At 54.5% G+C, this 22,687-nt stretch overlaps 2 protein-coding genes and 1 long non-coding RNA gene across 12 annotated transcripts in view; 1 reads left to right on the top strand and 2 right to left on the bottom strand.

Moving 5' to 3' along the window:
- The window catches only part of BCAS3 (BCAS3 microtubule associated cell migration factor), a 590,167-nt gene that overhangs the window by 564,280 nt on the left and 3,200 nt on the right, over window positions 1-22,687 (top strand). For 4 of the 10 annotated variants that reach the window (XM_061390224.1, XM_061390222.1, XM_061390223.1 and 1 more), the window contains 2 exons: window positions 2,066-2,233; window positions 13,390-13,455. In XM_061390224.1, coding sequence (XP_061246208.1) covers window positions 2,066-2,233; window positions 13,390-13,455 — 234 coding nt within the window. Of the gene's footprint in view, window positions 1-2,065; window positions 2,240-13,389; window positions 13,456-21,840; window positions 21,932-22,687 lie in introns of all 10 variants that reach the window. The other 6 variants (XM_061390229.1, XM_061390231.1, XM_061390228.1 and 3 more) reach the window with 4 other exon arrangements.
- Window positions 9,106-21,797, bottom strand: LOC133231730 (uncharacterized). Its single transcript, XR_009731215.1, has 2 exons — window positions 21,716-21,797; window positions 9,106-10,673 (listed from the first exon to the last, which is right to left on the bottom strand). It is a non-coding gene; the product is annotated as an uncharacterized LOC133231730 (long non-coding RNA).
- Window positions 11,727-21,720, bottom strand: LOC133231728 (uncharacterized). Its single transcript, XM_061390237.1, has 2 exons — window positions 15,342-21,720; window positions 11,727-15,275 (listed from the first exon to the last, which is right to left on the bottom strand). Exons 1-2 carry the CDS (start codon window positions 16,108-16,110, stop codon window positions 14,968-14,970), a joined length of 1,077 nt encoding a protein of 358 aa, XP_061246221.1. The 5' UTR covers window positions 16,111-21,720; the 3' UTR covers window positions 11,727-14,967.

Here is a 22,687-nt window from a genome sequence, read left to right as displayed (position 1 = left end):
ATTACTAGGCATAGACGTCCCAGGCAGACCCTTCAGAGAAACAGTGGCGCTGTAGCTCTTGATCTTGTCAACTAAGAGTGGGGCAGTGCTGGAGGAGAGCTGGCAGGAACCGCACTTAATCTCTCCCCTCCTTTGACACAGGGCAAAGTGTTACTAGCTCCACTTCAGAAATGGAAAAGGGACATGCACGGACCTGCCTCTCCCCACTTAGTGAGTGGACAGTGGAATCGCCAGTCCGCTGGGTGTCATCAGTCCTTGCGTGTCCTTGGGGACTGGGCACCTTTGAGTCATGGTTGATGCTGATACTGAATGTGGGCTCCAGGGCAGGATGAGCACAGCCCAGGCCTCTTGGGGGGCTGACACTCTGAGCACTCCAGGCCCATCACCTGACCCTGCCCGATGGAGAGAGGATGTGGTGCGGGGCAGGTCCCTGTTCCCAGGTGCCACCCAGCAAGCTGATCCCCAGCAACCCCCGCCCCAGGTGGGCCTCTTCCTGGGGAGATACATTTATAGACGCTGCCCATTCCTCCGGCACCAGGAATCTACCCTCCAACTAGGCAAGAGATAAATCAAAGCCAAACTTGGCTGATGACGTTCAGGAGCCAAAAGTGACCCCAGCCACACATAGAAATCCCAGCGGACTGGCCAAGGGCCTTTGTCTGGTCAGGAGAGCCCAGGATTATCTGGCCCTCTTTGCTGATGTATGGAGTCACCGGCTGTCCGAGTGTTTACGAATGGTTATCACCTCGATGCTTGGGCCGTTATCAGAGGCAGGGCCGCCTGCCGGGGCTGGGGCTCGCACCCTCTCTATTACCACCTGTCATTGGCAGAGAGTGTGTGCTGACGCTGCCCAGTCCAGACTGCCGAGGGAAGATAGTTTCTGACGGCTGATCAAAGAGGAGAAGCAAGGCCCGATAAAAAGAGTGTGTGTTGGTGTACTTTTAACTTGGGGAAACATTGGCATTTGCATTTTTTCCCCATCTTCCTGGTGCTTGCAGGAACCAAGCCCAATAAATGTGGTGGATTCATTACCTAATCACTGGGGAAAGGGTATGTGCTTAAAGTAACAGAGCATGATTGTAATCTCCTTCCAAGAGAGAGTGGCTGAAATAAGCTTCACAGAAGACTTGCTGTATAATAAAGTCGAATCATTTAAAGGTAGCCTTTGAAGTGATCTTGGATGTAAAGTCTAAGCTTGGCGTTCAGCAGAGCGCCGTGTACTCTTTGGAACTGGGGTGCAGCTTCCGATGGAGGAAAGGTCTTTGTAGAAGATGCTGTCACCCAGCCCTCCTGCTGCCGCCCCCGCAGATGGTGCCCCAGTGATGCACATGTCCTGGGGAAGTCTGTGCAGTGGAGGAGAATGAGATGTAGACCGAACTGTCAGGGCATCCAAGTCCTTGAACCAAACCGGCCCACAAACCTGCTGTTGGATCTTGGGACATAACTTTTCTGAGCTTCAGATGTGAGACGAGGACGTTTGGTACAGATTAGAGGCTATAGTGGCTTTGAAAGCATTGTTTTTTTTTTTAATGTGAACTCGGTAAGCCCTTTTAAAAATGAAGCTTTAGGGGAAGCCCTGTTGCATTAACAGAGTCAAGTAGGGTAGTTTTGCTTGAACCTGGGCAAGAATTCCGCTGCCCTTGACCTCCAGCCTGAAGTAGTCCCTGAAGACTTCAGGGGAACCCTATAGATCCTCTGAAAACAGTTCAAGGAATTCCCTAGCAGTTCAGTGCTTAGGACTCTTTTTTATGTTTTCACTGCTGAGGGCCCAGGTTCGATCCCTAGTCAGGGAATAAAGATCTTACAGGCCACTCAATAGGAAAAACGAAAACAGTTCAAAAACTACTAACCCCACATCGTGGAAATCTCCATGCCCTGAGCTGGTGGCATGAGCCGTCTCGTTCTGCCCCATGCATCCATGTTTCATGGTGTTCCTTCCTCCGGCCTCGGGAAGGGCTGAAACAGGCCCCGGGCGGGGGCGGGGAGGTGGCGGTGGGCCAGCGGCGAGCACAGCCTGCCCTCTCTGCAAGGTGACTCAGGTCGGATGTCCCCGTGTGTGCTGCAGGTACCTTCGACCGGAGCGTGACCCTGCTGGAGGTGTGCGGGAGCTGGCCAGAGGGCTTTGGGCTGCGGCACATGGCCTCCATGGAGCACACCGAGGAGGGCCTGCGGGAGCGGCTGGCCGACGCCATGGCTGAGTCCCCGAGCCGGGACGTGGTGGGACCCGGAACAGGTAAAGGTGGGCTCGCACTCCTAGCCTGACTTGGTCGTGAGCGGCGCCTGTGAGTGTGGGGCTTCTCTGCTGGGAGAGGGTGCGTGTGTTTGTCTTAACCCACTGTGTTTCTCTAGTTAACACTCTGGTTGCCATCCATTCTGGAAGCTCTGGTATTGGGAAACCCAGTGCAGAGGGGAGTTCCTATGGAACTGACCCCTGCTCCATGGGCTGCTGCCTACAGACTTGCTGTGGATCCGCCACTGTGCTGTACAGGCGGTGCCCTGAAGGACAGCCTTCTCCAGGGAAAGGGACCGCCTTGCCCACTAAGGTTTCAGCAGCCCTTGGGCGACGAACGCTAAGGCAGCGCACCTGCCTCTGCCCTGCTGCAGGCTTTAGAGATTGGCGAGTGTCGGTGGGTCCTGCAAGCCCCGAGGGGCAAGGATGAAGCAGACAGGCTTGGTGTGACCACACCCCACCCCTGCCAGACAGCTCTTTCTTATGCTGCCTTTGGCCTTGGTACTGTTGTCTGCCACTGAGTCCAGCGGTTGGGGACTAGGGCAGTTTCTTGCATCCTTAGATGATTGGGTGAGCCCTGCCCCAGGCAAGCAGCTGTAAGCACACACACACACACACACACACACACACACACATATGCACTTAGGAAAGCCATAACCCTTCCATCTCTACAGAATTACAATCCAGCCTGCCTCTCCTTTTTTCAAAAGCTCCTCCTAGACATCTGTGTTGTGAGTGAGGGCTCTAGCTCAGTGTTTATGTCCGAGGAAGACCACCCGACAGGCGTCTTCTCGGTGTTCTGAGGTCACCAGGGGATGGAGCACAGATCCTCAGATCCTGGCTGCAGGTCTTCCTGCTCTTGCCTGCCTGACTCCTCTCAAGCCTGTTGTCCTTCACCGTGAACCACTCGTCCCCACTCCATGCGCCTCCTTGGAGAGAGGATCCCAGGGAGGAGAAACAGACACGCCTGGACAGGAAGCAGGACCAGCAAGACAGAGTCAAAGCATTTTTGGCAGAACTCAGAATGCCTAACACTATGACGCAGTCCCGATTCCCTGTGGAACCTCTAGGCCTTTTAGATATTTGGGTTTAGCGGTTAAGTTTTCCCTCTCTTCTTTCCCATCCCATTCAGTTCCTCTGTTTCTGTCCTAAGAGGATAGAGACATATTGTCCTCAACTCTATCTCCACAGCATTAGCTTCATGCCTGCCCATAGCGCTCATGTGATGATTGGCAAATGAACAGAATAGCAAGAGAGGGAGTTGGCTAGAGATGGAGAGGTGCCTTATCCAGCCACAGGAGACCGCCGTCTCTGAGGACCAGCCCCGCCTCCCCCTGCTCCATGCCTCCTTCTTCCCTGGAAAGGAAGATGCAGGCCTTGGAAGCTGCAACCAACCGTGTTCTAGCCTTGAATCCCACACACACAGGCACACCACCTCTCAGCCCTCCTTGTAAAACCCTCCAACTTGTGAATGGCAGGTCATCACACCATTGTTCTCCCACCTGGACCTGGAGATGAAGAGCAGAGCCATTATCAGGGGACTTGAACCCGTGTGGCTTCCCTGGTGGCTCAGATGGTAAAGGATATGCCCGCAGTGCAGGAGACCTGGGTTTGATCCCTGGGTTGGGAAGATCCCCTGGAAGAGGGAATCACTACCCATTCCAATATTCTTGCCTGGAGAATCCCATGGGCAGAGGAGCCTGGCGGGCTACTGTCCATGGAATCGCAGAGTCAGACACGACTGGGGGACTAACACTTACTAACCCCATTTTGCTCAGAAGCTGGCCGACAGGAAGAAAAGCTTTTCCCTTCATGAGCCTCACTTGCAGCCCAGCTTTCCCCTGTACCTCTGGGGCCCCGTCCAGCACCGCTCACACCAGCAGGGCCAGTGTGACACATGCCCAGGAGCCGCTCTTCCAGGGCCAGAGCGGCTCAGGGTCGGCCCTCCTCCCGGCCGCCTTCCTCCGAAGCCCCGGAGAGCCCGGCCGTATCATCCAGCAGACGGGAAGGCGCGCTTAGGCCAGGCTGGGGAACTTCAGCCTGGCACGGACCATTAGTAACCTGAGAGAAGCTGGCAGCAGTTCATCTGCCGGACAGCTGAGGGATTCAGGAGTCTTTGTGGCCTTAAGCGGGTTCATGAAATTAAAAAAAGAGAGAGAGGGAGAGAGGAAATTAAAACTGCCTGACCCACAGGTCAGAAAATAGGAGACGCCCTTTGAGAGCTGAGGGATTTCATTTTCCTCCCCAAACTGTCACCAAATGGGATTCATTTGGTTTACTTTGACGTGTGTGTGTGTGTGTGTGTGTGTGTGTGTTTTATATATATATATATAAAACTCTGCCTTGGTTTTTTATTTTTTAAGATTTTTTTATTTTTGATGTGGACCATTTTTTATGTCCTTATTGAATTTGTTATAACACTGCTTCTCTTCTGTATTTTGGTATTTGGCCTTGAGATATGTGGGATCCCAGCTCCCTGACCAGGAATTGAACCCCTCACCCTCTGCATTAGAACGTGAAGTCTTAACCACTGGACCGCTGGGGAAGTCCCATCTCTGCCTTGATTTTAAAGGTCACTATGTAAAGCAGATATCGTGGAAGTTAACCTGTTCCCCTCTGCCTTTGTTGAGATTCATTCTTCACATTTCACAACTCCAGATAAAGTATCAGCCTAGCAGTGCAGCCGTGGGTCCTAGAAAGGGCAGGCTAACACACCCACAGCAGAGTCGGCCTGCTGCCCAGGGGTAGCCAGGGAAGTACAGTGTGATGTGGGTGAGAATTTCCTGCAAGTCACCCTTTGCTCAAGGAACCTCCTGGTCCCTGTCTCTTTCCACAACCTGCTTCTCTGGGTGGAGGATAGGGTGACCCAGGCGTCTACCTCTGTTGGTTACTCTGAGGCGGCAGAGACGATCGGTTCCTGTAATGCCTCCAGCAGGTTCTTTGTTGAGTGTACATCCGGGACAGGTGGCCTCTTTATCAAGGTGTGAATGGCACACGCTTTCATGACCCCTGACGCCGAAGTCCACTGTGTCCATGTTTCACTGTTATACAGATTCAGCCAGTGATGTGCTAGTACGTGTTTAACAGCTAGCTCTGCAAAGGGAAGCAGGAAAGTCCTGATTTATAGCATTTGGGCATTTCCATAGCACAGAAGCTCCCATTACAGCCAGTTTCAGGCTGTCAACACGATGTCAGTCATCGAGCAGAATTCCTGAAAGTGTAACAGTCAGCCAGCTCCAGCATTCCACTGGTAAGCTGCACCGTAGTGCAAACCAGCTCTCCCCCAAAGGAAAGCAAAGCCTTTCAAAACCTTACTCTTCCAAGAGTGGTATGTGAACCAGCAGCAACATCTCTATCCAGAAGCTGATTAGAAATGCAGACTCTCAGGCCCCACCAAACCCTGCTGACTCAGCAGCTGCAGTTGGACAAGATCTCCGTGCATGGGGCTTCCCTGGTAGCTCAGACAGCGAAGTCTGCCTGGAATGCGGGAGACCCGGGTTTGTTCCCTGGTTGGGAAAGATCCCCTGGAGAAGGAAATGGCAACCCACTCCGGTATTCTTGGCTGGAGAATCCCATGGGCAGAGGAGCCTGGCGGGCTACAGTCCATGAAGTCACAAAGAGCCAGACACGACTGAGCGACTAACACTTTCACTTTCACCATGCATATAAAAGTCAGAGAAGATCCATTTTAAAACATGGTTAACTCTGAGGCAGGTGTTGGCTCTGTCCTCCAGGTTGGCTGCTGACCAAGTAGTCTATGAATAATTAGATCACATGTGGGATTTGCAAGTCCAGCTCAAAAATAACTGACTAAATTGCTTTCTCTCTAATATCATCACATCTCCCCATTCAGCAAAGCAAAATTTAGGTCAGGCCAACTCTGCCTGTACACTTAGGTGGCTGAAGAAAAGTCGTGAATTATTCAGATGGGTCGGTGCCCCTCTGCCAATGTGCGGTCTCTACTCCCCAGTGAGCCCAGGCAGTCTTTCTGCATTTTTTCCCGATTCTCAGTTTGCACTCGTCTTTCACAGGAGACACCAGTGCCTAGAATGGTGTCTGGCATGTGGCAGATGTGCAGGAACTGCTGGGTGGATGGGATCCTGCACTTAACCTGGATGTTAGCAGCTTCGCTGTAGCCCCTGCTTTACTGCTGTGGCTTCCAGCCTGTTTTCTTTCCCTTAGAGAGTCTCCATGTCTCTGGTCCTCTGAGAGTTTGTATTTTATTATTTTCCCCATGTTACTGCTGTTTATTGAGTATGAATTAGTCTGCTCTTTATTCAGTATGGTACCTGGGCTCCATCCATCCACCATCTTGAAATCGGTCTCTTTCCTTCTTGATGGACACTATTTCAGATTGCCTGTTCCCCTCAAATCTCTTACCCACCAGCTTGTCTCTCCCACTCAGAAGAGAGTGGTCAGCATTTGAGAAATCCCGTGGCCTCCTGCACCCAGACCCTGAAAACCCCCTTTCCTCCTGTCCAGAGGAGGAGCAGCCCCTGCCCACAGCCTGCGCAGCCACAACGCCCATCCACCCCAGAGTCCCCCCTGAGTACCCATGTTGCCCCAGCGGTGGCCTGGGGAGCCAGGCCCAGTGATGTTGGAGTGAGCTCCCTGTGGTTCCTGCCTCCCCGCACGCCCCTGGTTTCTTCTGCCTCCAGCTAATTCTCCATCCTTTCCCTGAGTTTTGTTCCTCTGTCAGCCTTAAATCCATATCTCAAGGCACTATCTCAATCCTTTCTCCCCTCCCTCCATCCATCCAGGGCCATCTCCTCCGCTTCCGTGGCCTCAGTTACTATCCATAAACCGATGATTTCCAAAGCGCCTCCAGGTTGGCTTTCTCTCCTGATCTCCAAGCCCATCATCCAGTCCCCTACCCATGTTTCCATATATCCATACACTGGACTCCTCTGCCTTCAGCTTTGTCCTTCTCCTGGATTCACGGCCTGTCGTGCACGAAGTCCTTCGTGACCAGCCACTGCCCTCTCTCCAGGCTCCTGTCCCTGCTCTGGGCGAGCCCCAGTCCCGCTGAACTCCCTGGAGGGTCCCTGAGCACACGTGCTCTGTCTGCCTTCGGGGCCTCTGCACATACTTCTCCTTCGGCCTGGAATGCCGTCTCCCGCGGCCCCCTCCTCTCTCCGTCACTCCCCCTCAAAATAACTTGACTAATTCCCGCTTAGCAGACATTCCTTTCAATATTGCCTTTTCTAGAAAAATAGGATTTTTTTTTTTCCATAAGCAAAACATTTACTTATCCCAGTCGTTTTGTGTCTGAGGGAAGATATAACCTGGGCTTCCCTGGCAGCTCAGCCATAAAGAATCCTCCTGCCAACGCAGGAAACATAAGAGACGCAAGATGTAAGAGTTCGATCTCTGGGTCTGGAAGATTCCCCTGGAGGAGGGTACGGCAACCCACTCCAGTATCCTCGCTTGGGAAATCCCATGGACAGAGGAGCCTGGCAGGCTGTCTAGTCCATGGGGTCACAAAGAGTCAAACACAACTTAGCAACTAAACAAAAATGGCAAAGATATAACACCAAAAAATTTTCATAAACACCTAGATACATATTAATTTCATTGTCACTTTAGACGTTAACTCTTTCAACCACTATTTAGCTAAGCCTTGTCTTTTTTTTTTTGGCTTTCTCCCACCTCCAATAGCAAACGCCCTTAGGCCTAATTCACAGGTCCTGATCAGCTGCTTGAAGTATTCCTGACACGTGTCTGTTGCAGGCTGCCTCCCCTGGCTGCTGTTGACTCTTAGGAGCTCACTAAGTCAGCAGTCACGGTCAAGAGCGACCATGTCTTCCCCATGACTGTGGCTTCCCACAGTCCTGGGAACACTGTTTCATTCTCCTGTTTGATCACAGCACTTGGGGTAGAAAAGGCTGCAACTTCTTCTGTCTAGCCTCTCTTTCTTTAAAGTATTTTTTTAATTGAAATATAATTGATTACAATGTTGCTAGTTTCCAGTTACAGCAAAGTGATTCAGTTATACATACATATATAGTTTTTTCAGATTCTTTTCCCATGTAAGTTATTACAAAATACTGAGTATAGTTTGGGATTAACATATACACACTGCTGCTGCTGTGCTGCTTAGTCACTTCAGTCGTGTCCGACTCTGTGCGACCCCATAGACGGCAGCCCACCAGGTTCCCCCGTTCCTGGGATTCTCCAGGCAAGAACACTGGAGTGGGTTGCCATTTCCTTCTCCAGTGAATGAAAGGAAAAGTGAAAGTGAAGTTGCTCAGTCATGTCTGACTCTTAGCAACCCCATGGACTGCAGCCTACCAGGCTCCTTTATCCGTGGGATTTTCCAGGCGAGAGTACTGGAGTGGGTTGCCATTGCCTTCTCCTCATATACACACTGCTGCTGCTGCTGCTGCTGCTAAGTCGCTTCAGTCGTGTCCGACTCTGTGTGACCCCATAGACGGCAGCCCACCAGGCTCCCCCGTCCCTGGGATTCTCCAGGCAAGAACTCTGGAGTGGGTTGCCATTTCCTCCTCCAATGCATGAAAGTGAAAAGTGAAAGTGAAGTTGCTCAGTCATGTCTGACTCTCAGTGACCCCATGGACTGCAGCCTACCAGGCTCCTCCATCCATGGGATTTTCCAGGCGAGAGTACTAGAGTGGGGTGCTGTTGCCTTTTCCTCATATACACACTACTATATATAAAATAACAAACAAGGACCTACTTTAGCGCATGGAACTGTGTCCAGCATCTCTTTAACTGACTCTTCTAGTCCAGAAGCAATTACTCTTGGGGATCACACTAGGGGCTCAATCTTTACCTCTTACCTTCCATACACTTAACTTCCTTACTCAAATATACTTTCTCTCAAATATTTCTTAGTCAGAACTTTCAGAAAACAGTAGTATAGGCAAAGCACTCTAGGATTATTTTATTTCATTTTTTTAATGCAGTCTGGACCCGCTAAATTGATTTTACAACACAATCAATGATTTACAAATCAATGATTTTACAACACATTGATGAATTGTAATCTAGTTTGGAAACCAGTGCTCTAGTTTATTCTGCTAAATCCTCTGTGTTTTCCTGAATGTATATTAATTACTCAGCTGAAAAAGCTATGAGATTATTTTCAACTAAAGGTCTTCCAAAGATTTCTGTCAGAAATCTTTACCTCTACTCTTTGAAAAGGCGTAAGGTACTTTGAAAAGTACCTTTTTTCTTTCTTAACGTGGAAAGCACATTTTGAACAGTATGAAGTTTTTAAATGATCACAGGAAGGGTTCAATAAGTGAATTAATAAATATCCACTGACAACCTATGTTTTGCAAAAGATGACTCAAAGCGCTGTGTGTGTGTGTGTGTGTGTGTGTGTGCGTGCACGCACGCTAATAGCTTTCATTTCAGGACTGAAGGAATTCAGCTCTCAACCAGTGTTAGTTATTGGTACTGGAGTTGACCAGCTAGGCACCCCAAAACACATAACCCAGCACGCTGGCCCCTGCATTCTTCCTCTAGGATTAGCTCTTCCAACGGGCCTGGAACTCCTGCCTGCCTCGCTGCTGAGTCTTGGGGACCTTTTCCTGCTAAGGCAGCAGGAGCCATAATATCCCCTCCCATCACAGGCGCCACGTGATCACATGACCATACTTGCAGGCATGGGGGCTGAATTAATTCTCTTAGCTTTCAAATTTTTTGTTTATGTTTTTTTGGCTGTGCTGGGTCTTCGTTGCCGCGCGGGCTTTTCTCTAAAAAGTTGGGGACAGCAGTGGCTACTTTCTGGTTGCAGGGCGCGGCTTCTCACTGCAGCGTCTTCTCTGGTTGCGGAGCACGGGCTCTAGGGTACGTGGGTTCAGTTGTAGCTCAGGGGCTTAGGTGCTTCACAGCACGTGGGATCTTCCCGGATCAGGGATCGAACCCATGTCTTCTGGACTGGGAGGCGGACTCTTCACTGCTGAGCCACCCACAGAGCTCTCTCTTAGCTATTAAACATCCCTACTCTCCAGCAAGCACTGTCATCCAAGCAACTTGGCCAGTCCCGTAGGTCCTTCTCTGCTTTACCTAGTTGGGCCCTGGATTTTCTCCTCCTTCTGTGTCTTTACAAAATGGTTTCAGGGCCTCCTCTCCACTGCCTCCTCTGGAGACCCGTGCCGTCTCTCTGGGGTTCCCCTTGTAGGCAGGCTCTTTGAGGTGCCCCTGGGCACAGTTCCTGCCCTCAGGGAGAGAAAAAGCTTCCCCTGTCTCCTTTCTTCCCCTCTAAGGCCTGGGAGAGGGAAGCCACGAAGTGTAGTAAGCTTTGGCCTCCTGTTCCTTCAAGTCCTGGCCGCCGCCATTCCCTGTGCTGAGTGCTTCGGTCGCCTCGTTTCCTCCTGTCTCTTGTCCTCAAGGTGCCACCCCCCAAACAGCTTTGATGCCTCAGACTCCATGCCACCCGTGCAAACGTCCTGTCACACCACCACGCGGTAGATGTCCCCTATTACGATGGGCAAAGGAGGAGAAAATGAAAGCTTTGATGTGAAATCATAACTCAGCGCTGTGGGATTAAAAGGAGATGTCCAGGAAGAATTTCCGGTTCTTAATGTCCTATCATCTGAGTCATTTCCACCCATTACTCCTGAGACGGGAGCCCCAGAAAAGGAAACCATCCTCATGTTAGGGCCCGCTCTCCGTCAGCCCTCCTGGGCCCACAGCTGACCGCCTGGGACCCTGCCGTCATATTTCAGAGTCTCTTTCGGGCTCCTGCTGGAGAAGGCAGTGGCACCCCACTCCAGTACTCTTGCCTGGAAAATCCCATGAATGGAGGAGCCTGGTGGGCTGCAGTCCATGGGGTCGCTAAGAGTCGGACACAACTGAGCGACTTCACTTTCACTTTCACTTTCGGGCTGCCGCACCTTTCCAGCCTCTCCCCGACACCCCCTCCACAGTCACCCTCATTTATAGTTCATGCCAACACCCTCGGCCATCATCCCCAGCACAAGCCCTGCTGACCTGTCTCTGTTCAGGGGCCTGCTGCCCTCGCCCCCTACCAAGTTCCCTTTTTAGACCAGACTCTAATCTCCCCGTCTCTGAACTTATGCATTGCCTGCGCACGGGACTCTTGGTCCAGGACAGGCCACGCATGCTGCCTTTAACATTAGTGAGCAGCGGCGTATTCCCTTCTCCAACCCACTGGGGTAAGGCTCAGCTCCGGTGGTCCTTCCAGCCCCTACCTCAGCCAGACTGCCCGTCCGGTGTGTCTTAGCCCAATCCCAGATCCTTGGCCTGAATCCAGTTCATCTTTGTTGCCTCTAACCAGCAGCCTTTTCCCTGCCCTGCATCCAGCACTGGGAGCAGAGCCAGGCTGAATCCCCAGTTAATGTTTGCTGAATGACTGGATGGGTCTTGTGGCTCCTGAGAGGTCAATGGAAGCCAGTCAGAGCAATGGGAAAAGGGATTGTGTTTAAAAGACACAATTGTTGGTTCCTGGCCCAGTCTAGGTAGGTAGTTTCTCCTGCCCCGCCCCCTCTCCCTCTGCCCCCACCAGCCCCCACACCCCTCTCTTCTTCTCCCCTAAGGCTGTTGAAAGCCCCAGGCAAAGGCAGAGCTATAATGCAGAACTTGGGCTGAGAAGCATCTCTGCTCATTTCTCAGTTGCCCAAAGTCGACTCTGGATTCTTTAACCAGAGCGCACCGATTCCTATCTATAAGGAGGAAGTGCCCCTGTGACCTCACAGGTCCCCCTTCCAGGCATCGCCTCAACAGGGAAGCGGGGATTCCTGTGGGAAATGGACAGGCTTGGACAGAGGGTGGAGAAGAGCCACTGGACCCCCCTGATAAGGGCCCTTCTCTGAAGACATGAACACGGGTAAATGGTTAACAAAAGGGAGGCTTTCTCTCTGTTCCTCCTCTTCTGCCAGGGAATTCACCTTTAACCGTTGACCTTTCTGCAAGGTGTAAGATCTGAACAAAGTTGAACACAGTCATGGATGGTTAAATACCCATCCTTCCCTTCGGCCCCTACCTCTGCCCTTCTGCCTCAGAAGATGGTCTGAGGTGTTTGGACCACCCCCGAGGTGGGATGGCTGGTGAGGGAGGAAGGACAGACACACAGACAATGAACGTTGGAAATGGCCCTCTGACCCCTTAGGAAACCAGAGCCTGAGCTCTTAAAGCAAAAGAGAGGCCGGTACCGAGAAGGCCAAGCCATGCCCATCAGATTGGGTTTAACAGGAGGAGGCGTTTCCGAGCACCCACACCAGAGTCAGCTGTCTACCCTATGACATTGGGTGATTGTTTCCTGCTCACTTCTCTCTGAACCCCACCCCTGCACCCCCTACCCCGCAGCCAGACACCTTCAGGCCCACTCCAGAAGGCATTCTAAGGTGTGTGGGCAGAATCCCCCGCCCCAGGCTTCCCGGACCTCCCCCAGCCCCTCACATGTGTTTTATTTCGTGTAGCCCGATAGCTTGCAATCCCACCCCTCCATGTGCTTAATTGAGTTTGCGGAGAATTGACATCCTGTTGCTTCATTTGTTCAGGATTTGTTTTTCCATTGGGTGCCTGTCCCCGCCCCGGCTAGGGGCCAGGCCTCATCTTCCCAGCCTGTTCCCTTCATCTCCAGTTGGCCAGGACCAGTGTGCACTCTCCACTTTGATGTGTGTGACTGGGGCTGGCCTTAGGGCTCGGTTAGACGGGGGAGCGGGTGGGGCCAGGCCTACCAGGGCCCCCGTATCCATGCTTGGAGGGACTTGGGTTTCATACTTGTTGCCTCCCCAAGCCACTGGGAGCTGAACGTAAGCATATGGTTCATGCTTTGGGGCATGTCAGAAGGCTTCTCTGAGCAGCCCCCTCGCCCTGCCCAGCAGGTTGGAACTTCAGGCCTGCTCTCTCCATTCTTAGAGCCCCAGAGAAGGAAGAAAACCTGAGGGGCTGCCCACGTGCTGGCAGGACCTCCACAGCCTTCCCTGCTTCCATCCCCAGGCAGGAACGTCGGCGGGACTGGGAGGAGGAGCAAAGGGGCGAGGACAGACCAGTTTGGGCTGGTGGGAAATAGATGAAGCCCTGCACACGCCGCGCCTCAGAACAGACCGCACAGCTCCCAGTGGTCAGACCAGATTCTGATCTCTTCTCCCCTTGATCTCTCTACCGGCTGCTCCCTGCAGGGTCCGTGTTGCAATCCTCTTTAAAGAAATATTTTATTTTCGATACAGACACAGCCTTTGAAGTAGCAGTAAAAACCACCACCCCTGAGAGACACATGGTTGTGAAGTGTGTTGGTATGTAACTTCCTGTCTTTGCCTACATGCAGGGCTTCATCCCCTGGTCCTTTTTTGTTCCCCCAGAGGTCACCCCCACCCCTGCACCCCCTGGTGCTCAGGCTTTGGGAGGCATCAGAGCAAGGGCAGGAGATCGACTCAGACGGGGTACCTTCTGGCCGTGGCCTGGTTTGGGGTGGGGAGTAGCCACTCTTGTTCCCCCAACAAGAGTTTCTTTGAGAACCTCACTCCCCGCCCCCCACTTTTAAGATGGAAGTCAAATTTTCGGATTCTGCAGTGCAGAGCAGAGAGGTCACTAGGCTCTAATGCATTTACCATTGACTGCCCCTCTTGTAGTGCGTCTATTAGTGAGTAATTTGATTTGTACCTATTCATTTGCAGTCCCTGCAGGAGCCTGGAGCTGGCCCCTAGTATAATTGGTGCTGTCTCTATTTTTACATCATTAGATTAGCCCCGACTCCTGGCCACTTGTTGTCTGCGCTTGTCTGTCCATTTATACAACCTAATGTAACACAAAATTCATTACTGATCACATTACTTTCAACTCTGAAGCCAGCCTTGTGATAAACATTTGGTTAACCCCTTCCTGCCCACAGGAGCGGGGGAGCTGACAGAACAGATGCACTTCCACTCGACAGGCAAATCAATATCTTAATACAGCAAAGTGGAATTGCATTTCTAGATTTGTTATTCCTCCTGGAGGAGCAAATGGAAAAGCTCGTCTGAGCGAGCTGAATTGAATAATGAATAGAGCCCCGGCACCAGCAGGCAGTCTGAGCGCAGAGCACAAAGGCTAAGGCAGCGTCTGCCCACCTTCTCCTCTGCCACGGGCGGCGCCACGGCGATTAATTGAGACTCGTGACTATGGGTTCAGGATCCTAGGCCGGGACCCTAACGGGGGCCACAGAGACCTCGACCCCAGCACCAATGTCTTGGCTAGGCTTGGCCTAGGACGACTGATCCACGAACTGGGTTTATTTCCTTAAAACCTTCACTGATATGAAGGCACCAGACACATGGCCTTGGCGGTCATGCCACCCAGAAATTAAATTAAATCCATTACTAACTGTTAACCATTTGGAACCAGATATACAAAATTCTTCCTATTTAGAGCCAGGTCAGCAATACTGGGGTTGCTGTGTGTGCTGGGCCCATATCCAGGGTGAGCGTTCTTTGGTGTGGAAATGCCTTGTGAGCCTAAAAGTGGTCTTAGAGCTCAGATAGGGGTATCGGTGAGCAACCTGGCCTAGAGTCGTCAAGGGACCTCTCTTGAATCTGGAAGATTCTCGCTTACCCCCACCAGAGTTATCCCCTCCCCAGCCCCCGTTTGTCTCTGGGGAGCATCCACACCCTCTTGAAGTCATTAACTTACAGGATAGATAGTTTCAAAAAGAATAATACCCCGACTTATTTTATTTAAAAAAAATGTCTCATAAAGCCTATACCACAGTGATTAGAAAAATAGACATAGAGGAAGTAGAATGAACCCATTACCGTGAAAGTCATAAATCCCTAAGTAAAAAGAAGCCGTATACTGAAGGTGCTCAGTTGGGAAGGGAAGCTGGAAAAGGCAAGCCCACCCAGGGAACTGTGCTTGAATTCAGGCAGGGGCCGAACAGGAGGCCAGGAGAGGCACCGACGCCTCGGGTGAGTGGGCCTCCTCGCTGTGGAAGGGGCCGCCCTCCATCCCACCAAGGCCCGGTACCTTGGACCCAGCTGCCCCTTAACCCGTTTGGGGCTCTGACAGGCCAGAGGCAACCAGCAAGCCCCTGTGACGTGGCGGCCCCGGGGGATCCCTTGGGCGGGCTCCTGGGCTGCCCCTGGCCATCTTCAACCCTCCTCCATGCATGGCGGGTGGGCAGCTGCCCCCCAACCCTGGGCCTGACTTGGGGAGGCTGCATTGCCCACAGAGGCAGGCCAGAGATGCACGCGCATCCTGCTGTGAGGAGCTACAGAGAGGGGAATCCCTCGGCAGGGTGTCACAAGACCCCGAGCATCCAGACACTGGTGTGTCCCCAGGGTGAGCCTGGGTCCCGAAGCTGTCTTCCCAGGGTGGCTCGCCTCCCCACCCCGATGAAGCCTGCAGGAGCTCTGGCCTCTGCTGTTCCTCCTTGCGGGGAGGGCCCTGGCCCCTTCAGCCCAAGAAAACAGAGCCGAACACAGGCCCTTCCTTGGTGGAGCAGGAGGGATCGGCGGCCGGGAGGAGCGCCGGTCAGCCACTGGAGTGCGAGACAGTGATTTCTTAACCCTGGTGGAAGGGGGAAAGCCACATCTTACCAAACTCTTCCGCTGCGTCGGAGAGAATTTAATTACGTTTGGACATTTGAATGGGAACCAGATGTGGCTCGAGCCCATCAGGCCAGCCACGTTTGGGGAGCAGCGTCTCCCCTGCGGTCTGCAAGCCGCGCTGCGCCATCTCACAGCCCCAGAGAGGGTCTTGAGAAGACCCCACTTGAGGAGGCAGGGCGGGTTGAGGCTGGCTGCTGGACACCTGGTTCTCTGGGACAGTTTCTGAGCTGTGTCCTCCCTGGAGCCGTGCTGAGCCGCCCATTCACGGGGCGCCACGTGCAGGCGTGCGCAGAGAAGGCTGTTCCCAGAGCCCAGCCAGGCATCCCTTAGCTCCATGCCCCCCTCCACATCTGTCTCAGGTGCCATTCTGCCGAGGCTCTGCCCCCAGGCCGAACTGCTGGCCTGGGGCTAGAGGGGGCAGTTCGGGCCTTCCTGGGTGAGGACCGCTTCTCCAGGGGCCTCAGAGACGGCACCCCCAGCTCTCTAGCCAGGACCCCACTGCAGTGAGAGTCTCTGCCACGCCCTCGGGGCTTATCCTGCTTCTCGAAGCACCTTCACATCCTCCTCTCTTCAGAGCCTCACACGGCCCATGAGGTTGCCAGGGCAGCCGCTGCCCTCCTGCCTGACAGGTGGTGAAGCGGAGAAGGGGTGTGGGACTTGCCCAGGTCGTTCAGCATGTCTGCGGCAGAGCGGGGTTTAGGGTGAGTTCTCAGCCGCCTCTTCCTCGTAGCCACTGGGAGGGTCAGCTCCAGGGTGCTCCTCCGTCTGGCTGACCTCAAGCACATTTCAGCCAGATTTATCACATCACTCAGAACCGGGGACCATGAGCCAGGTCAGCTCCGCCCTTCCTGGCCCCATGTATAATACGCCATGACCGGACTCACTCTGCCTGGGTCCGGATTTACAGTTAGACTGATGTAGTGGCCCCGAGAGGGTCCCCGCACACGGGGTGCTGTTGGGCGGCCGGGATGGGGAGTCCTGCCCTCTTCCCCTTAAGCCAAGACTGGAGAGGGCCTGGGTCACATGGGGTTCCTGGGAGTGGGCCTCTCCCTGCCTGGAGTTGGTGCCGCGTCATGGCTGTGGTGGGAGGGGCCTCAGGGAAAGGCTGCAGCCCCAAGACCCCAGCCCACCTCCTGGGTAACCCCCCATCTAAGGCTGGGCAGGAGCTGCTCTGCCTGGAATTCAGATGCTCTGCTGCTTTCCCCACCCCCAGCACACACGCATGCCCGCATGCACATACACAAGCACACATATGTGGATGCATGTACACACCCATGCACACACACATGTATGCACATGTACACATACACATACAGGTGCACATGTGTGCACACACTTACACACCCAGCTCCAGGTGGAGGATGCCTTTTGAACACTGACCCTTCCTCATTCTTCAGGCCTCCTTCCCCCCCTCTTTTTCCTCTTTGATTATTTCTTCCCCAGCATTCCAGCATGTGCCTCTTGTGTCATCCCCACTGAGCCCACCAGGAGCTCCAGGATCTAGCCTGCCTCTCTGTCCCTGCCTCATGTGTCAATGCCAGACTGGCCTGCTCTCATGAGTAGGGTTTTTCCAGAGGCCTGAGGACCTGTCCTCATGGAGGGAAAGAAGGGGCTGTGTCTTTTCCTCCAGACACAGAGAGGGCTCTCCACCTGATGGTCTCCTTAGTCATCCTTTCCAGGTATTGACCATGACTTTCACCTTCCGGGGAGGGGCCAGTGGATACCCAGAAGGACTAGGGTCTCCTTTAGGCCCCAAGTCTCCCCTGAGGTTATTAGGCACCCATGCGTGGCCCCAGTGGCCGAGGGAAACAGTTCAAGGGACCCAAGGCGAGAGCAGCAAGTATTTGCCCTTAACGTCTGGAGCTGGGGAAGGGGAGGGGCAAGGGGCAAGGCAGACCACGTGACCTTGGCCTCATCCTGTGGTGTTCTGGGTCTCAGTACCTGCGGTACGCCAGGAGAAAGAGCTGGGCAGGGAGATAAGAAAGCAGGTTTGCAGAAGCACTTGGGTTGGAAGAGACTCCTGCCAGGAAGGAAGGTGTGTGCCTGCGCACTGGCTACAGGACTCAGGCCGTTGGCACAAGCTCTCAGGGACCCCAGGCTGAGTGTGCGGTGAGAGGACCGGAAGTAGGTGGCCTCAGTGCTCAGACACAGGTGTGAAACCCGGGAGAGTCCTAGGCCATTGTTAGCCATCTTTTCATCCACCTTCATTCCATTGACCAGATCAGGGTTCCCCTTATCTGAACGTGGAAGGGCCTTTTCATCTTCAGCCCCTCAACTGTGGGAAACTGCCCTCCTTCCTTCCACAAGCAAGCCTGGGAGGGGAGCAGAAACCCCTTGCTGGAGGAGAAAGAGGACAACTTCTCAGCCCCACTCAGCCCCCAAGACCTGGTGTGGGTGGAGAAGCGGGTCCCTGGTCGGCTGGCACCTCTGCAGCCTGGTGGGGGCGCCTGAGGGTGGGACCCTGAAGGGCTGGTTGGAGGGGGCAGGAAGAGCCAGGGTGGGTGTGTCCAAGTGGGGAGAAAATCAGGGCCCCCCTGCAGGCTGCCTCCTCTTTAACTGCTGCCCTTTTAACCTCCTGAAAAATGCCCTGGGGCTGAGGCCGGCTCCGCCCACAGTGTGGACAGAGCTGTCCGAGTTTCAGGAAGCGATCTCAGCCAACTCCCCGCTCTTTCTCCCTGAAGAGCCCCCCTCACCTCCCAGAGTGACACTCTGGAAGAGAGGACAGTAGTTTGCAGGCTCAGGGCTGGTGTGAGACAAGCAGCCCAGAGCCACATCCACCAGGACCAACCCCTCGTTGGCATCCAGATCATCTCTTTGGGTTCTTCCCACACCAGAAGCTGAGCCCTGTGGGAGGCAGCCAGCCACCCCCTAACCCCGCACCTCTGTTTCCATGCCTGTCTGCACAGCTGGTCCCAGGCCCTCGTTGGAAGGCCCCCTGTGGATAATGTCCATTGCTTGGGGCAGAGCCCATTTGGAACCATTTGCTGAGCTCGAAGCCATCCTCTCTGTGGTCCTCTGGTCTCCTCCCTGTATATCCCAGGGGGGCTGCAGGAAAGATGCTGAAGATCTGGGTCAGAGGATCCCTCCTCCTACCCCCAGCCAAGACCCCTCACCATGGAAGGGAACCCAGATCATTTCTGTTTGCAGACTCTGAGCTAGGCACTGGGCAGGATAGGGCGGTTTGGCTGGCTGCTCTGTGCTCCGCTTGCACCCACCTCCATCGCTCCCCAGAGGTACCACTGAGCCCAACCCAGGCAGGGGGCTTAACCACAGGTCCTGCTGACAGGGGAGAACTGGGAGGTGCACGCAGGAGGGAAAAATCAATGCACGTCAACAGGGTTGGAAATTTATTTTCCAGCTTGGAAGAGGGTACTTCCAAAGAGGCAAGGCGGGAAATGAAAAGCTGTAAACACATAATCTGCCATCTTCCTCTTCAGGCCATTTCTTGATTAAAAAGAAAGACTCTCCCAGAGTTCCAGTGGGGAAGGGGTGGGGGTGAGGGTCTGGATGGCAGGGACACCTGCTGGGGGAGGGAAGCCGGAGGGCACCCCCAGCAAGGTCTTGTGGATAATCACAATCACTAATACGATTGCAGCAATGAGAGTAACTCACATTTGCTGACTGGAAGCTTTAGGCACTTTGTGATGCAGTCTGCATGCATTATTTAATTCTACAAGCGCACTGTGAAACAGACCTTGCTAGCCGCCTGTGCAGGAAACTGAGGCACAGAGGTTGAGGACCTTGCCCCAAGTCTCCCAGGTCGCAGGGCCCAGAGCTGGCTCTCTGAACCACTCGCCTCATCTGCCTCCCCAACCTGGGCCTTGAGGCCAAGGGGCGGGGTGGGGGAACGCTCCCTTCTCTCTGCTGGAAGCCTGTGGCCAGTGCTGCCTGAGACTCCGCCCTGAGGCCTCATCCTGCTCCCCGCAGGCTGCCCGGGAGGTTAGCTTGGGAATGGGGTGTGTGGCTGCAGCCAGGACCCAATAAAAGTGCTCTGCTAATCCCTTTAATGAGCAGCATCGCGAGGCCCAGCATGCAGAGCTGGGCTGGCTGGAGCCTCTGAGCACACCAGGAGGGCCCTGCAGCAAACGCTGCTCCTTTTGTGGTAAGAGAAGTGCCAGGGGGCCCTGGGGGCTGAACCAGGGGCCCCAGGGACCCTCCTCCCCAAAGCACAGCACTGTCCTCACTGGTCCCCGAAACAGGCCTCCCTCTGAGTCCAGAGACCGGGGCTCCCCACAACACCTCCACCCACCAGAAACCCAAGGGGCTTCCCTGGGGGCTCTGATTTTCCAGCCACTGCCATCTGGCCTGGAAGAGGCCCGAAGGCCAAGCCCAAGGTAGTGCTTCACTCCGGACCCCCCTGGGTCCCCTGCCTTCCTGGGCGCCCCAGCTCTCCCTGAAACTCACAGAGGCCCTGTGTCCTCAGTGTTCCATGCCTCCCCGGGGATGGGGGAACCAAGACCACAGCGCTTAGGAAAGTGACTGTTGCTTTGGAGAGGCCGCATCCAGGGTGTCCCCAAAAATCCCTGCGTTGCCAGGCGTAGAGTGGCCTTGAGGGAGTGAAGGGTCTATACCCTGAAGAGAGGACAGGCCCCGGGGAGAAGGCCCTCCAGGGTGAAGCAGCTTCAGGGACCAGCACTCCAGAGGGAGGGGCTTCCTCATGCCCCCCACCCCGTGCCGTCTCCGGGGCTGTGTGTCCCCTTCCCGGCTCATCTTCTGCCTCTCCCCGGGTGCAGCCGGCACTGGCCGCAGCACCCACCCAGAGTTCCCAGGAGCCAGTGTCCACAGCCCCTGCCTTGGCTGAGGGGCCGCAGTCTCCTGCTGAGAGTCGAGGGGCCAGGACAGACCGTCTCCCTCATCTGCACGGCCCACCCCAAGAGGGGGGCAGCGTTTGCGGGCAGCCAGCCTCCTGCCTCCTTCCATTCCCCCTGGGTCTCCCTTGGCATACACACCCAGGGAACCAGGGTGGTTTCTCCCTGACAAGGCCAGCCACCTCTTTGGCCCCCCAAGACCTTTGAAATTTGCCAGGCTCCATATAGAGTGAGGGTGGCGTGAGAGCTGAGCTTTCTCGGTCCTTTGCTTATTTCGTGAGAGCTGAGGCTTCTCCTTTGGAGCTGCTGCTCATTCCATTGCCCATTATCTGCTGTGGCTTACCCCGTCCCAGCCCGTGACCTCGAGGGGCAGCTTGGGTGACAGGCCCCATTTTCCAAAAAGAGCCAACAGCGAGCGGGTGGACACAGCCAGTGGAGGGGATTGGGACTAGTCAGAGTGATGCCTGGAGTTGTCACGTCTCCATCAGCCCAGTTCTTTCTCGAGGGGTTGTGTTCCCAGAGCCAGTGGCTTCCTGCTCTTCTTTGGTTTAGCTGCCTGCAAAATGGGGAGACCAGCACCTACCTCCCAGGCGCACAGAGGCGCTGGGGAACGTGAGGTCACAGTAAGATTTTCCGTCTGAGTGCAGTCCGTTATCTTAGAGGCCTGGAGAGCAGCCTCCGTAAAAGCGGGCTCTATCCCACCAGCCAGAATCCACATACTTGTGTTGAGTGGGGAGAGGTCCCCAGCTCACTCTCCCTTGCAGCCCTGGCAGGTTTCTGGTGGGCTTTCCTTGCAAGTCCAGTGCAGCTATATGGCTGCCGTTCAGACCCGGGGGTCTTGGAATTGGGGGGAGGAGGCCGGCAGCCCGAGCTGGACCACTGAGTCAGAACACACGGAGGCATCCCTGGAAACTGCAGGCTTTCTCTGTCTCCTGTCCTCTCCTGGGTCCCACCTGCGCGGGCACTGCATGGACCGGCAGGCCCGCCTCTCCCCTCCCCACAGCTGCTCCTCCTGCTCCGGGGACGGACCCTCTCCCCCCACATCGCCCCCTTGACGAAAGGGGTCTCGGCTCTGCCATGACAGTTCCATCTCCGGGGCCCCCAAGACTGGTCCCCAGCCCCCCACACGTGCATGTCACTGCAGAACTCTGCTGCCAGCTTACCCTCCTCCCGGCGTGAGCTCCCCACACCTCCTGGTGCCCTCGCCTCCTGCTTGCCGACATCAGTGTACTCCATCATTGTCCGGATCTTTTCCCAAAAGATTCCTCAATGCTTTTCTTTTCAAAAGGGAAAAAAAAAGGAAAAAAAAAACAATGCCAACCGCCCAGCGCCCGCGAACAACCCAACAGTAACAAAGCGTGTGTTCGGGATGGAGGAAGGTAAGGCCGCACACTTCCGTTCGCCGCTTGCTCCGAAGGGCTGGGCGGCTGGGTGGCCTGCGGGGGGCCGTGTGTGCACCCCTCCTCCACATCCACGTCTCCTTCACACACTCACACGGTCCTGTCTCAGGGAGCAGAAGAGCAAGGGGTTTGACGGGGGCATGTAGGCAACGGCCCAGGAGCACCTGGGCCCCGGGTTCTTACGCTGGTAGCCAAGCTGCAGAAGCAGTGACCCATCCCCTTCCCTCCGCACTCACTCATTCATTCATCCATCCATTCATTCATTCAAGAACTGCTTTTTGAACACCAACTATTTTGTAGGCTCTGTGGTTTGGCACTAGGGAATCAAACACAGAGCCGGCCTCCAAGGGACTCCCCCCACATGGACGGTGACGCACATGTGAGCAGACGATGCCCAGCGTGCTAGGGGTCCCCAGGCAGGAGTCAGTACAGAGCGCGGTGGGGCCTGGCCATGCTACCAGGGCGACAGCACAGGCTTGCGGGAGTACTAAGCTTCAAAGATAAGTAGGTGTCCTGGGGGCCACAGGAGCCTGGGAAGGGCTTTTCCCCGGATGAGCACACACCCAGAGGCCTGGAGCAGCCTCGCAAGGCCCCCAGACTGCCCAAGCTCGTTATCTGGATTCCTCAAATCCACTTTAGTGAGGTGGGGTCTTGGAGAGGAGCAGGTCCCGGAAGGCAGTTTGATAGAGGTGAGGAGTTGAGAGACCTCATCCTCAGAGCCCTTAGGAGACGGTG

This window comes from Bos javanicus, chromosome 19 (genome assembly GCF_032452875.1).
Source record: "Bos javanicus breed banteng chromosome 19, ARS-OSU_banteng_1.0, whole genome shotgun sequence".
NCBI classification, from domain to species: domain Eukaryota; kingdom Metazoa; phylum Chordata; class Mammalia; order Artiodactyla; family Bovidae; genus Bos; species Bos javanicus.
The sequence above is the reverse complement of the archived record's forward strand: the minus strand, read 5'-3'. Positions and strand labels throughout refer to the sequence as shown.

What these genes read in the sequence shown, in the direction of transcription:
- LOC133231728 (XM_061390237.1), bottom strand. Translation starts at nt 16,110, where the DNA reads ATGGCACCTGAGACAGATGTGGAGGGGGGCATGGAGCTAAGGGATGCC. An exon ending in GGGCAATGCAGCCTCCCCAA is followed by an intron (nt 15,276 to 15,341) that starts GTCAGGCCCAGG and finishes GAAGATGGCCAG; the next exon opens with GGGCAGCCCAGGAGCCCGCC.